The 15,395-nt window shown below is 38.6% G+C and overlaps 1 protein-coding gene across 7 annotated transcripts in view; it reads left to right on the top strand.

The window, feature by feature from the left end:
* The window catches only part of LOC133665115 (chromodomain-helicase-DNA-binding protein 8-like), a 105,035-nt gene that overhangs the window by 49,082 nt on the left and 40,558 nt on the right, over positions 1–15,395 (top strand). For all 7 annotated transcript variants that reach the window (XR_009828688.1, XM_062070330.1, XM_062070329.1 and 4 more), the window contains 7 exons: positions 2,814–2,935; positions 5,450–5,693; positions 5,768–5,944; positions 6,003–6,146; positions 8,253–8,351; positions 10,601–10,760; positions 12,064–12,274. Coding sequence is in view for 6 of the 7 variants with exons in the window: in XM_062070330.1 (XP_061926314.1) it covers positions 2,814–2,935; positions 5,450–5,693; positions 5,768–5,944; positions 6,003–6,146; positions 8,253–8,351; positions 10,601–10,760; positions 12,064–12,274 (1,157 nt within the window). In the remaining variant the exon portion in view is untranslated. The remainder of the gene's footprint in view (positions 1–2,813; positions 2,936–5,449; positions 5,694–5,767; positions 5,945–6,002; positions 6,147–8,252; positions 8,352–10,600; positions 10,761–12,063; positions 12,275–15,395) is intronic.

Genomic DNA, 15,395 nt, shown 5'->3' with positions numbered 1-15,395 from the left:
GGGAATATTTTTGAAAATGTTTTAAAAATGAGAATGTTCTAAATGGTTGGTGTTGGAATTTTTTAAATCGGTCAAGAAATGTTGAAGTAGTAACATTTTTAATTGAGAAATGGTATAATGGAATTCCTGGAATTTTGGGAAAAACCTTGAATTTTTCCGGTTCAAAAAACAACTTCATTTTTGTCCTGATTTAGAGGTGGAACGGTTGAAGTGTGTTGAAAAATGTGGAAGAAGTAGGGTTTTGAAAAAACGTGAATCCTGGGAATTCCTGGAATTTTTTTGAACTTGGAAAAATGACAGTTTGAATGTCCAGGATGAGTGGAATGGTTTGAACCGGTTTAAAAATGGCCAATTCATTTTGAATGGGGATAATGTCCCTGAAAACTGGGAATTCATGGAAAACCGGGAATTTTTAGAAATTGTTGGAGAGCACACAATTTTGAACAGGCTGAAGATTTTGAAGTTGAAACAGTTTGAATTGGATGAAAAATGTGGGAATTGTGGAACTTTGAAAAATGTCCCGTTCATTTCATTGGGAATTTGATGGAAATTTGGTAAAAGTGGGAATATTTTTGAAAATGTTTAAAAAATGTGAATGTTCTAAATGGTTGGTGTTGGAATTTTTCAAATCGGTCGAGAAATGTTGAAGTAGTAACATTTTTAATTGAGAAATGGTATAATGGAATTCCTGGAAATTTGGGAAAAACCTTGAATTTTTCCGGTTCAAAAAACAACTTCTTTTTTGTCCTGATTTAGAGGTGGAACGGTTGAAGTGTGTTGAAAATGTGGAAGAAGTAGTCAACAGAAAAAAGGGTTTGAAAAAGACGGGAATTCCTGGAATTTTTTTTAACTTGGAAAAATGATAGTTTAAATGTCCAGGATGAGCGGAATATGTTGACGGTGGAATGGTTTGAATCGGTTTAAAAATGGCCAATTCATTTTGAATGGGGATTATGTCTCTAAAAACTGGGAATTCTTGGAAAACCGGGATTATTTTTTTTTAAGTTGTTGAAGGCCAGCACACAATTTTGAACAGGCTGAATATTTTGAAGTTGGAACAGTTTGAATTGGATGAAAAATGTGGGAATTGTGGAACTTTGAAAAATTTCCAGTTCATCACAATGGGAATTTGATGGAAATTTGGGAATTTTTTTGAAAATGTAAAAAAATTTGAATGTTCTGAGTTATAATGGTTACACTGGTTGGTGTTGGAATTTTTCAAATCGGTCTAGAAATGTTGAAGTAGTAACATTTTTAATTGAGAAATGGTATTTTGACCACTCCTCTTGGTGCGGTTCAGCTAAATGTGTTGGTTTTCTGACATGGACTTGTTTCTTCAGCATTGTCCACACGTTGGGAAGGCCATTCTAAAACCTTCATTCTGGCCTGATTTAGCTAGAATTCATAAAAGAAGCAAACTTGTTGGTCACAAATTGTTTTTTGTGACCAACAAGTATGTGCTCCAATCACTCTATCACAAAAAATAAGAGTTGTAGAAATGATTGGAAACTCAAGACAGCCATGACATGATGTTCTTTACAAGTGTATGTCAACTTTTGATCACGACTGTACCAAGTTATGACTCTAAGGCAGGGGTCACCAACGCGGTGCCCGCGGGCACCAGGTAGCCCGTAAGGACCAGATGAGTCGCCCGCTGGCCTGTTCTAAAAATAGCTCAAATAGCAGCACTTACCAGTGAGCTGCCTCTATTTTTTAAATTTTATTTATTTACTAGCAAGCTGGTCTCGCTTTGCTCGACATTTTTCATTCTAAGAGAGACAAAACTCAAATAGAATTTGAAAATCCAAGAAAATATTTTAAAGACTTGGTCTTCACTTGTTTAAATAAATTCATTTATTTTTTTACTTTGTTTCTTATAACTTTTAGAAAGACAATTTTAGAGAAAAAATACAACCTTAAAAATGATTTTAGGATTTTTAAACACATATACCTTTTTACCTTTTAAATTCCTTCCTCTTCTTTCCTGACAATTTAAATCAATGTTCAAGTAATTTTTTTTTTTTATTGTAAAGAATAATAAATGTATTTTAATTTAATTCTTCATTTTAGCTTCTGTTTTTTCGACAAAGAATATTTGTGAAATATTTCTTCAAACTTATTATGATTAAAATTCAAAACAATTATTCTGGCAAATCTATAAATTTCTGTAGAATCAAATTTAAATCTTATTTCAAAGTCTTTTTTTTTATTTTTTATTTTTGTTCTGGAAAATCTAGAAGAAATAATGATTTGTCTTTGTTAGAAATATAGCTTCATCCAATTTGTTATATATTCTAACAAAGTGCAGATTGGATTTTAACCTATTTAAAACATGTCATCAAAATTCTAAAATTAATCTTAATCAGGAAAAATTACTAATGATGTTCCATAAATTATTTTTTTAATTTTTTCAAAAAGATTTGAATTAGCTAGTTTTTCTCTTCTTTTTTTCGGTTGTATTTTGAATTTTAAAGAGTCGAAATTGAAGATAAGCTATGTTTCAAAATGTAATTGTCATTTTTTTTCGTGTTTTCTCCTCTTTTAAACCATTCAATTAAGTGTAAATATCATTAATTATTAATAATAACATAGAGTTAAAGGTAAATTGAGCAAATTGGCTATTTCTGGCAATTTATTTAAGTGTGTATCAAACTGGTAGCCCTTCGCATTAATCACTACCCAAGAAGTAGCTCTTGGTTTCAAAAAGGTTGGTGACCCTTGCTCTAAGGTGTATGGCTGTGGAAATAAAAGTGTACATTTAGATTAAAAAAGTTTAGCATGCTTAAGTTTGTTCACGCTCTCCTCTTCCGCAGACCCGACCGCCGGCTGGCTCCTGGAAGAAGTTGGAGGAGACCAAAGAGTACAAGAATGGGAACGTACTTAGAGAGTATCAACTGGAGGGTGTCAACTGGCTGCTCTTCAACTGGTACAACAGGTATGTATCAGACCCAGTCACATGATGAGTTAAATCATACTCTAAAGGCCTTAGTGGCCACATGCGTGGACAGCACCTTTTAGCTCTTATTTCCAAAATTGTGTACACTACTGAATTGGGGTCTTATGTGCTTATGTGGACACTTATACTGCCATCTGGGGGTGTCAGAAGAGTATAACATAAAATGGAATTTGGGGGAAAAAAGTGTAAAAATAAGAATTAGCATGTCACTATTATTATTGTTATTAATATTTCTGCTTCCTACATTATATATCAATATAGATCAATACAGTCTGCAGGGATACAGTCCGTAAACACACATGATTGTATTTCCTTATGACAAAAAAATAAAAAAATACCATACATAGTGTTGACCGGTCCGCAGCTACAAAAAGGTTGGGGACCACTGGTATAGAGCATGCCAGTATATAAGCCTCACCCACTAATATTTGACATATTTTAGCCGCATAAGCTGCAGATGTATGTTTTGAAATGAGTTACACAGAAATATTTTGTAAATTATTATTTACATACCATAATTGTTTCCAAATGGTGTCTGTAACGCGGCAGTAAAACGGATGATTACACAAAACAGAAGTCATCGTCATGGACCCACTAGCTGCGGAAACTAGGTCTCCAATCAGCTGAACAGTTTGAATCAGATGAAAAATGTGGGAGTTGTGGAACATTGAAGAATGTCCCATTGACTTCAATGGGAATTTCACAAAAATTTGGGAATTTCGGGAAAAGCGGGGAATTTTTTTGAAAATGGTAAAAAAACAAACTTCAATGGTCTGAATGAGTTGAAATGGCTGGTGTTGGAATTTTTCAAATCGGTCTAGAAATGTTAAAGTAGTAACATGTTGAATTGAGAAAATGGTATTGCAGAATTTCGGGAAAACCGGGAATTTTTCCAGTTCAAAAAACAACTTCGTTTTTTTTATCCTGATTAAAAGGAATGATTTGATGGTGGAACGGTCGAAGTGGGTTGAAAAATGTGGAAGGAGTAGTCGCCAGAAAAAAAGGGGGAAATAGGGCTTTGGAAAACCAGGGATTCCGGAAAATCCTGGAATTTTTTTGAACTTGGAAAAAAATTAGTTTAAATTTCCAGGATGGTGGAATGTGTTGAAGGTGGAATGGCTTGAATCGGTTGAAAAATGTGGACATGGTGGAAGTTTGAAAAATGGCCAATTCATTTTGAGTGGGAAAAATGTCCCCGGAAAACCTGGAATTCTGGGAATTTTTGGAATTTGTCAAGGGAAAGCCCGCGATTCCCGAATAGGCTGAACAGTTTGAAGTTGGAGCGGTTTGAATCGGGTGAAAAATGTGAAAGGTAGAGAGCGCCAAAATCTGGAGAAAAATATGTTTTTGGTGTAGAAAACCATATGTGTGAATGCTCCAATGCTCAAGTTGAACTGTAATCCTGGACATTTTTTTAAATTGTTGCAGTTGTGATAGACTCCAGCACCCCCAGCAACCCCAAAAGGGACAAGGGGTAGAAAATGGATGGTTAGATGGAAGTAGTGCACACAAATCCCAAACAGGCTGAATATTTTGAAAATGGAACAGTTTGAATCAGATGAAAAATGTGGGAGTTGTGGAACATTGAAGAATGTCCCATTGATTTCAATGGGAATTTCCCCAAAATTTGGGAATTTCGGGAAAACCGGGAATTTTTCCAGTTCAAAAAACAACTTCGTTTTTTTGTCCTGATTAAAAGGAATGATTTGACAGTGGAACGGTTGAAATGTGTTGAAAAATGTGGGAGTAGTAGTCGCCAGAAAAAAAGGTGGAAATAAGGCTTTGGAAAACCTGGAATTCTGGGAAATCTGGGAATTTTTTGGAATTTAGGAAAAAATGTAGTTTAAATTTCCAGGATGGTGGGGAATGTGTTGAAGGTGGAATGGTTTGAATCGGTTGGAAATGGTGGAAGTTTGTAAAATGGTCGATTCATTTTGAGTGGGGAAAATGTCCCCAGAAAACCTGGAAATCTGGGAATTTTTGGAATTTGTCAAGGGAAAGCCCACGATTCCCGAATAGGCTGAACAGTTTGAAGTTGGAACGGTTTGAATCGGATGAAAAATGTGAAAGGTAGAGAGCGCCAAAATCTGGAGAAAAATACATTTTTGGTGTAGAAAACCATATGTGTGAATGCTCCAATGCTCAAGTTGAACTGTAATCCTGGACATTTTTTTAAATTGTTGCAGTTGTGATAGACTCCAGCATCCCCAGCAACCCCAAAAGGGACAAGGGGTAGAAAATGGATGGTTAGATGGAAGTAGTGCACACAAATCCCAAACAGGCTGAATATTTTGAAAACCATGTGTGTGAATGCTTTGGAGCAATTAGCTGGGGGCCGCACTTTGGACGGCCTGGGCTCAGGGGTTGGGCAGTCAAGAACACGGTAGCTTGAGTCGTCGTTCCACTCCAATTTGTCAGTGTCCTCAAGTGAGATTCTACTGAAGAAAAGGTAAGGACCGCCACGTTTTAAGTTTTGTCTTTTTCTGGCTTCAGGCAAAACTGCATCCTGGCAGACGAGATGGGTCTCGGGAAGACCATCCAGTCCATCGCACTCCTGTCTGAGATTTACGCTGCTGGGCTCCAAGGCCCCTTCCTCGTCATCGCACCCCTTTCCACCATCACAAACTGGGAGCGGGAGTTCTCCACATGGACCGACATGAACGCCATTGTGTACCACGGCAGCTTAGCCAGCAGGCAGATGATCCAACAGTACGAGATGTACAGCAAAGACGACAAGGTAGCCTCATCCCTCGGCCCTGGCTAACCAGAATTTCACTGCACGTTTCTAACTGGTCTTCATTCTACGCACAGGAACATTTAATCCCAGGCGCGTACAAGTTCGATGCCCTCATCACTACTTTTGAGATGATACTGTCCGACTGTCCCGAGTTGAGGGAGATCTCCTGGCGTTGCGTGATCATCGACGAGGCTCATCGCCTGAAGAATCGCAACTGCAAGCTGTTGGACAGCTTGAAGATGTTGGACCTGGTTAGTCCACCCTAGCCAATCTTGCTTTGGTCTCTTTGACTGGTTGTTGTTTCCCCAGGAACACAAAGTGTTGTTGACCGGCACTCCCCTGCAGAACACCGTGGAGGAACTCTTCAGTTTGCTTCATTTCCTGGAGCCTGCCCAATTCTCATCCGAGATCGAATTCCTCAGAGATTTTGGAGACCTCAAAACAGAGGAGCAGGTACAAAATATGATCATCTTGGCTCAATCCGACATGCCAACTTGTTTAAATGACAGGGTTTCTGCAGGTCAAATTAGGGCCTTAATGGCATTGAAAGCATTAAATATGATGTCCACAGGCATTAACAATTTCATACTATTGTAGGCCAAAAATTTAAAAAAAACCGGACTTGCTTCAGCAGCTCAATACTGGTGCTGTAGTTGTAGGAGATGTCTCGAAACGTCATCAGGAGTCCCGATAAAGCCCGAAAATTTTTAAAAATTCATATTTTTTGAAAAAATGTTTTCGCTATAATGTCGTAAGGGGGGACCCTTACACAAACATTCAAAAAAACGGACTTGCTTCAGCAGCACAATACTGGTCTTGTAGTTGTAGGAGATGTCTCAAAACCTCATCAGGAGTCCAGACAGAACCCAAAAATGGCAGAAAATGCATATTGTTGGAAAACTTTTTCGCTAAAATGTCGTAAGGGGGGAGGGACCCTTACACAAACATTAAAAAAAACGGACTTGCTTCAGCAGCACAATACTGGTGCTGTAGTTGTAGGAGATGTCTCGAAACGTTATCAGGAGTCCCGATAAAACCCGAAAATGGCAAAAAATGCATTTTAAAAAAAAAATGTTTCGCTAAAATGTAGTAAGATGGGACCCTTACACAAAAATTAAAAAAAACGGACTTGCTTCAGCAGCACAATACTGGTGCTGTAGTTGTAGGAGATTACTCAAAGCCTCATCAGGAGTCCAGACAGAACCCGAAAATGGCAGAAAATGCATATTGTTGGAAAACTTTTTCGCTAAAATGTCGTAAGGGGGGAGGGACCCTTACACAAACATAAAAAAAAAAGTACTTGCTTCAGCAGCACAATACGTGTCCTGTAGTTGTAGTAGATGTCTCGAAACGTTATCAGGAGTCCCGATAAAACCCAAAAATGTCAGAAAATGTATATTTTTGGAAAACTTTTTTTCGCGAAAATGTCGTAAGGGGGGGACCCTTACTCAAAAATAAAAAAAAACGGACTTGCTTCAGCATCACAATGCTGGTGCTGTAGTTGTAGGAGATGTCTCGAAACGTCATCAGGAGTCCCGATAAAACCCAAAAATGTCAGAAAATGCATATTTTTGGAAAACTTTTTTCCGCGAAAATGTCGTAAGGGCCCTTACTCAAAAATTTAAAAACGGACTAGCTTCAGCATCACAATACTGGTGCTGTAGTTGTAGGAGATGTCTGGAAACGTCAGTAGGAGTCCCGATAAAACCCAAAAATGTCAGAAAATGCATATTTTTGGAAAACTTATTTTCGCTAAAGTGTCGTAAGGGGGGACCCTTACACAAAAGGGTGATGGGTCAAATGCAGAGAATAATTTCGCCACACCTAGTGTGTGTGACAATCATCGGTACTTTTACTTTAACTTTATATAATGTATACAAGCCACATACAGTTGACATTTTCATTGTTTTTTGTTTCTTCTACATTTCCATGATCAGAAAGGAGCAGATGGCAGAATAATCTTCTTATATTTATCTGCCCCCTTTTTAGCACAAATTATTTTAGATGACTTTATCACTGTTCCCTCCACCAACACCCGAACTCCAACATACTTGATGTTGGAATAACTGCACTTGAAAGATTGAGCGTCCATTCTATCTGTTTGTTTCCCTATTTATGATAATTAAGTTATTGACCTTCCGAATACATAAATAATAATACTACAGTAATGAAAATATGTTTATTGCATTTAAAAAAGGGCCTTTTAATTGTTATTCTTATATATATTATGATTACATTAGTGCCAATTTTGGCCACAGTTAGTATAAACCTTTCAATATTATCATTGTGAAATGCTTACAATTACATTTCACCCATTCAGCATTAGCATTGTCAAATGCGCACAGTTTTGTCTATGCCAAAAATGGTACGGTTGCGACGATATACAGTGTGATGCTGATCTGCAGTCGGACATGGGCATTACATTTGTTTTAAGTTTCATTAAAAAGGTCATTAAATTAGATTTGCTTAAACCAGCAGAAACCCTGAATAATTGGTGCAATACATTGGCTGAGAGTTGCTATTAGTGATTGAATGTTTTTTTTTTCTTTCACCCATCAGGTTCAGAAGTTGCAGGCGATATTGAAGCCAATGATGTTGCGAAGGCTCAAAGAGGACGTTGAGAAGAATTTGGCACCCAAACAAGAGACCATCATTGAGGTTAGTTTAAATATTAATAAATGTTCTTTATGTGGCACACGGTGACCCTTTTGGCAAGTACGTCAGCCTCTCAGTCGTGTTCCGCCGGGCCATTAGGCTTACGCCCACATCCTCTCCCTAAAAAGTAATTTTAGGTCAATTGGAGACTGTAAACTTTCCGTATACATGAAAGTGAACGGTTGTTTACTTATGTGTGCCTTATGATTGATTGGTGGCTTATCTGATACCCTTGTGAGGACAATCCATGTATAAAATGGATGGATGTACTTAAAACGCTGAGACAATTCTTACGTAATTAAAAACGTACCGTATTTTCCGGACAAGCCACACGCACTAAATGTTCTAAGGGGGGAAAATATGTTTCCATATATTAGCCGCACGAAAACACTCCTACAGGCATCACATATGGGACAGTTTAGTAAGTATGAATTGTTTTAGTTGAATTGTAAAACTTAGAAAAGTTGCTTGGAGCGATTAATGAAGAATCCATACGAGTAGGAACGCTATGGATGCACTGTGGTCGTCAGCGAAGGAAAATCCATACTCCCCGCGCCGACTCAAAGTGTAGGAAAAAAGTAGAGGCTAATAGTCCGGAATTTATAAGCTGCAGATATATACGTTGTGAAATTAGTTATTTACACACAAAGATTTTATAAATGTTTATTTACATACCTTAATTGTTTCCAAATGGTACCTGTAAAAACATAATTCATAGTCATGGACCCAGTAGTTGCGGAAACTAGCTCCCCAATCAGCTAAATGGACTCAATAACTCCACATTGACATTTTGGTGAATTTACTGAGGAATTTGAGAAACCGAAACACAAAAATAATGTAAGTTAATAATACTAACAGGCACTCGTCAACGTGTTAGCATATTAGCTCGACGCTAGCTTCATTACATCACACGTGCAAATACGCACGAAAACACTCCTACGGGCATCACACATGGGACGGTTTAGTAACTACGAATTGTTATAGTTGAATTGTAAAACTTAGAAAAGTTGCTTGGAGTGATGAATGAAGAATCCATACGAGTAGAAACGCTATGGATGCATTATGGTCATCAGCGAAGGAAAATCCATACTCCTTGCGCCGATTTATGAGCCGCAGGACTCAAAGTGTAGGAAAAAAGTAGAGGCTAATAGTCCGGAATTTATAAGCTGCAGATATATATGTTGTGAAATTAGTTATTTACACAGAAATATTTTGTAAATGTTTATTTACATACCTTAATTGTTTCCAAATGATACCTGTAAAAACAGAAGTTATCGTCATGGACCCACTAGCTGCGGAAGCTAGCTCCCCAATCAGCTAAACAGACTCAATAACTCCACAATTACATTTTGGTGAATTTACTGAGGAATTTGAGAAACTGAAACACAAAAATAATGTCGTAAGTTAATAATACCAACAGGCGCTCGTCAACGCGTTAGCATATTAGCTCGACGCTAGCTTCATTACATCACAGGTGCAAATACGCATGAAAACGCTCCTACAGGCATCACACATGGGACGGTTTAGTAAGTACAAATTGTTTTAGTTGAATTGTAAAACTTAGAAAAGGTGCTTGGAGTGATGAATGAAGAATCCATACGATGCATTATGGTCGACAGCGAAGGAAAATCCATACTACCCGCGCCGATTTATGAGCCGCAGGACTCAAAGTGTTAGGTTCAAACACTGATGACATGTATTAAACGAGACAAGAAGCAAGGAATTAAACTGAGACAGAATTAAATTTGGCTCAATTTGAGGAGAAACGTCTGGGCTGTACTCTTGCACAGTCTCCAGCACTCTCTGTCGAAAGATTGTACGCCACCTCTTTTTATTTGGACTTTCCCTGTTTACATAACAACAGCTATTTCTAAAGGAATGGGGGGGGTATGTAAACAGCCATTGTTTTCGGTCACATTAACACAAAAGAAAAAGATGCTTCGGGCTTGGACTGGTCCTGGATCGAGCTTGGGCAGGTCTTGGATCAAAATAGATAACCCCTCCCGTCTCCTCCCATCGTACACAGCGGAATTTTCCAAGCCTTAGGCTTGGTGCAACAAAGACAGCTTCTGTCTGCTCGCCGGAAGTTTCCGAAAACGAAAACTGTTGTGATAACTTACACATAATCATTCTAACACAAAGTGTAGGAAAAAAGTAGCGGCTCATAGTCCGGAATTTATGGCATTTGCAACAGCCTGTGTCAAATTGACATTTTAAACAGTCTTTTTTTTTCTTTTTCTTTTTTCTTCAAGGTTGAGTTGACAGATGTCCAGAAGAAGTACTACCGAGCCATTCTGGAGAGGAACTTCAATTTTCTCAGCTTAGGAGCAAACAGTAACAGCAACGTGCCCAACCTGCTCAACACCATGATGGAGCTGCGCAAGTGCTGCAACCACCCTTACCTCATCAATGGTAGTGAAACCCATTCTTACTCTTCCATATTTAACACACAACCACATGGCCTGAGTACACTTTAGGGCAAGGGTGTCAAACAAATTTTAGATCGGGGGCCTCGTGGAGAACAATCTACTTCCAAGTGGGCCGGACTGGTAAAATCACGGCACGATAACTTAAAAATAAAGACAACTTCAGATTGTTTTCTTTGTTTAAAAATAGAACAAGCACATTCTGAAAATGTACAAATCATAATGTGGTAACACTTTAGTATGGGGAACATATTCACCATTAATTAGTTGCTTATTAACATGCAAAATACTAACATATTGGCTCTTAATTAGTCATTATTAAGTACTTATTAATGCCTTATTCTGCATGGCCTTATTATACAACCAGTAAGCCATTAACTAAGAGTCTTCCCTCAATAACCTCAGAATTATTGCTTATTAGTACTAAGTAAGGAAGTTGTTGTATATGATTCTCCCTTTAATACCACGTAATGAATATTGTCTGTTCTTACATAACAAAACATAACCCTAACTCTAAATTAAGTGTTTGTTACTTAGAATGCGTTCCCCTAGTGTCCAAATAACTCTAAATTAAGTCTTTGTTACTTAGAATATGTTCCCCTAGTGTCCAAAAAACTCTAAATTAAGTCTTTGTTACTTAGAATATGCTCCCCATACCAAAGTGTTACCCATAACGTTGTTGTTGTTTTTTTACACTTATATGTTGCGGTTAATTGTATTCTATCTTTATTTGTTGTTATTTATATTTTCTGAATACATTATGTGATAACGTTCATCAGTCAACTCATTGGTGTTCATTTTCAATCTATCAAGATAAAAAAATATCATCAAAACTTCAGGATGTTATTCATGTAGTTTGCTCCTTTTCCTCGACTGGTGCACTAAACATCATGTGTTTTTTTTGTTTTTTTACATATGTAGCATAGTCTACAAAGATACAAATAATTGCTATTGTAACATCTAGTGGACAGATTTAGAACAGCGGTTTCTTTCATTCAAACATTTAAGCTCATTTTTATACTTAGCAAACTCATCCCGCGGGCCGGATAAAACCAGTTCCAAACAGATGAAAATGTAAGAAAAAAAGTCACGTCGGGGTGGTCTGATCAATTTATTCGACCAAAAAATTACATTACAATTTGTCCGTTAACGAGTAAAAAGTCAAGGGCGGTCACGGGCATTACAGCGAGTGACAAAGGCGGTCGTGGCTAAATTTGAACCCTGAGACGGCGTTTACATAGGAAACCGATAATTTAATGTTGACAAAATCCCTTGTTTGTTTTAACCAGGTGCAGAGGAGAAGATTGTTGCGGAGTTACGAATGGTGTACGACCCCATGGCCCCGGACTTCCACTTGCAGGCCCTGATTCGGTCCGCTGGCAAGCTCGTCCTGCTGGACAAGCTGCTGCCACGTCTCAAAGCTGGCGGCCACAAAGTGCTCATCTTCTCCCAAATGGTGCGCTGCTTAGACATTCTGGAGGACTACCTCATCAACAAGAGGTAGGAAAGCTACATTCCTTTTCTTCCACAGGTTTATGTACACCAGTGTTTTTCAACCACTAGTGTACCGTGAGATATTGTCTGGTGTGGCGTGGGAGATGGTGTAATTTCACCTTACTGGGTTAAAAATATTTTTTGCAAACCAGTAATTATAATCCGCAAATAATGTGCCGTTGTTGAGTGTCTGTGCTGTCTAGAGCTCGGCAGCGTAACCGTGTAATACTCTTCCATATCAGTAGGTGGCAGCAGGTAGCTAATTGCTTTGTGGATGTCGGGAACATGGTTTGTCGTGATAACAATATGCGGGAGGCAGTGTGCAGGTAAAAAGGTGTCTAATGCTTCAAACAAAAGTAAACAAAAGGTGAGTGCCGCTAAGAAAAGGCATTGAAGCTTAGGGATGGCTATGCAAAATGAAACTAAAACTGAACTGGCTGCAAAGTAAACAAAAACAGAATGCTGGATGCCAGTAAAGACTTACTGTGGAGCAAAGACTGCATCCACAATGTACATTCAAACATGACATGACAATCAACAATGCCCCCACAAAGAAAGATTAAAAACAACGGAAAAGCAAAGACTTAAAGCGTGTGGCGCAGCAGACGGCGTCCACAAAGTACATCCGTAAATGACATGACAATAAACAACAAAATAGGAAACACTACACTAGGGATGATGTTCGAAACCTGTTCTCCCGGTTGTTCGATAAGAAAAGAACCGTTCGATAAGAAAAGAACCGATTCCATGGACTCGAATCCCTTTTTGAGAACCAGTTCCCGTTATCGAGGCCACTATAGTAAAGAAAAAGAGTTGGTTCTTTATTCGAATCCCTGGGAACGAATCCCGTCCCACAAGAAATGCCCTGTGATGTCACACAAGCAGCAAAAATAATGGACCGGAAAAAATGCCTCAAGACATGGCTATTCACCTGTAGTGATCACAGAGAAAGGTTGTTTTTGTGTTACTGTATATATTTGTTTTTCTGAAAAATCCCACTTAATATACTTTGGGTAACAACAGTCAATATTTATTTATTTTTTATTTTTTTCTTATAAAATAAAAGTGAGCTTTTGTTAAACCGAATATTGTGTTTTTTTTCCATATACAGGTAAAAGCCGGTAAATTAGAATATTTTGAAAAACTTGATTTATTTCAGTAATTGCATTCAAAAGGTGTAACTTGTACAATATATTTATTCATTGCACACAGACTGATGCATTCAAATGTTTATTTCATTTAATTTTGATGATTTGAAGTGGCAACAAATGAAAATCCAAAATTCCGTGTGTCACAAAATTAGAATATTACTTAAGGCTAATACAAAAAAGGGATTTTTAGAAATGTTGGCCAACTGAAAAGTAGGAAAATGAAAAATATGAGCATGTACAATACTCGATACTTGGTTGGAGCTCCTTTTGCCTCAATTACTGCGTTAATGCGGCGTGGCATGGAGTCGATGAGTTTCTGGCACTGCTCAGGTGTTATGAGAGCCCAGGTTGCTCTGATAGTGGCCTTCAACTCTTCTGCGTTTTTGGGTCTGGCATTCTGCATCTTCCTTATCACAATACCCCACAGATTTTCTATGGGGCTAAGGTCAGGGGAGTTGGCGGGCCAATTTAGAACAGAAATACCATGGTCCGTAAACCAGGCACGGGTAGATTTTGCGCTGTGTGCAGGCGCCAAGTCCTGTTGGAACTTGAAATCTCCATCTCCATAGAGCAGGTCAGCAGCAGGAAGCATGAAGTGCTCTAAAACTTGCTGGTAGACGGCTGCGTTGACCCTGGATCTCAGGAAACAGAGTGGACCGACACCAGCAGATGACATGGCACCCCAAACCATCACTGATGGTGGAAACTTTACACTAGACTTCAGGCAACGTGGATCCTGTGCCTCTCCTGTCTTCCTCCAGACTCTGGGACCTCGATTTCCAAAGGAAATGCAAAATTTGCTTTCGTTTCCACCATCAGTGATGGTTTGGGGTGCCATGTCATCTGCTGGTGTCGATCCACTCTGTTTCCTGAGATCCAGGGTCAACGCAGCCGTCTACCAGCAAGTTTTAGAGCACTTCATGCTTCCTGCTGCTGACCTGCTCTATGGAGATGGAGATTTCAAGTTCCAACAGGACTTGGCGCCTGCACACAGCGCAAAATCTACCCGTGCCTGGTTTACGGACCATGGTATTTCTGTTCTAAATTGGCCCGCCAACTCCCCTGACCTTAGCCCCATAGAAAATCTGTGGGGAATTGTGAAAAGGAAGATGCAGAATGCCAGACCCAAAAACGCAGAAGAGTTGAAGGCCACTATCAGAGCAACCTGGGCTCTCATAACACCTGAGCAGTGCCAGAAACTCATCGACTCCATGCCACGCCGCATTAACGCAGTAATTGAGGCAAAAGGAGCTCCAACCAAGTATTGAGTATTGTACATGCTCATATTTTTCATTTTCATACTTTTCAGTTGGCCAACATTTCTAAAAATCCCTTTTTTGTATTAGCCTTAAGTAATATTCTAATTTTGTGACACACGGAATTTTGGATTTTCATTTGTTGCCACTTCAAATCATCAAAATTAAATGAAATAAACATTTGAATGCATCAGTCTGTGTGCAATGAATAAATATAATGTACAAGTTACACCTTTTGAATGCAATTACTGAAATAAATCAAGTTTTTCAAAATATTCTAATTTACTGGCTTTTACCTGTACAACTACCTATCTGGATTCGATAACAGAATCGATAAGGAATCGGTTCGATAAGAGAATTCGATAATGGGCTCGAACTCGATAATTTCTTATCAAACATCATCCCTACACTACACACAGGAAAACAGCAAAAACTCAAAATAAGTCAGGGTGTGATGTGACAGGTGGTGACTCTACACCTACTTTGAGACAAGCTACATTGATGCATGCAAGCTCGGCAGAGTAACCGTGTAATACTCTTCCATATCAGTAGGTGGCAGCCGGTAGCTAATTGTTTTGTAGATGTCGGAAACAGCGGGAGGCAGGGTGCAGGTAAACAGGTGTGCTTAAACCAAAAATAAACAAAAGGTGAATGCCCCTAAGAAAAGGCATTGAAGCTTAGGGAAGGCTATGCAGAACGAAACTAAAACTGAACTGGCTA

The sequence above is a fragment of the Entelurus aequoreus genome, linkage group LG14 (assembly GCF_033978785.1).
Source record: "Entelurus aequoreus isolate RoL-2023_Sb linkage group LG14, RoL_Eaeq_v1.1, whole genome shotgun sequence".
NCBI lineage: Eukaryota > Metazoa > Chordata > Actinopteri > Syngnathiformes > Syngnathidae > Entelurus > Entelurus aequoreus.
The sequence above is the reverse complement of the archived record's forward strand: the minus strand, read 5'-3'. Positions and strand labels throughout refer to the sequence as shown.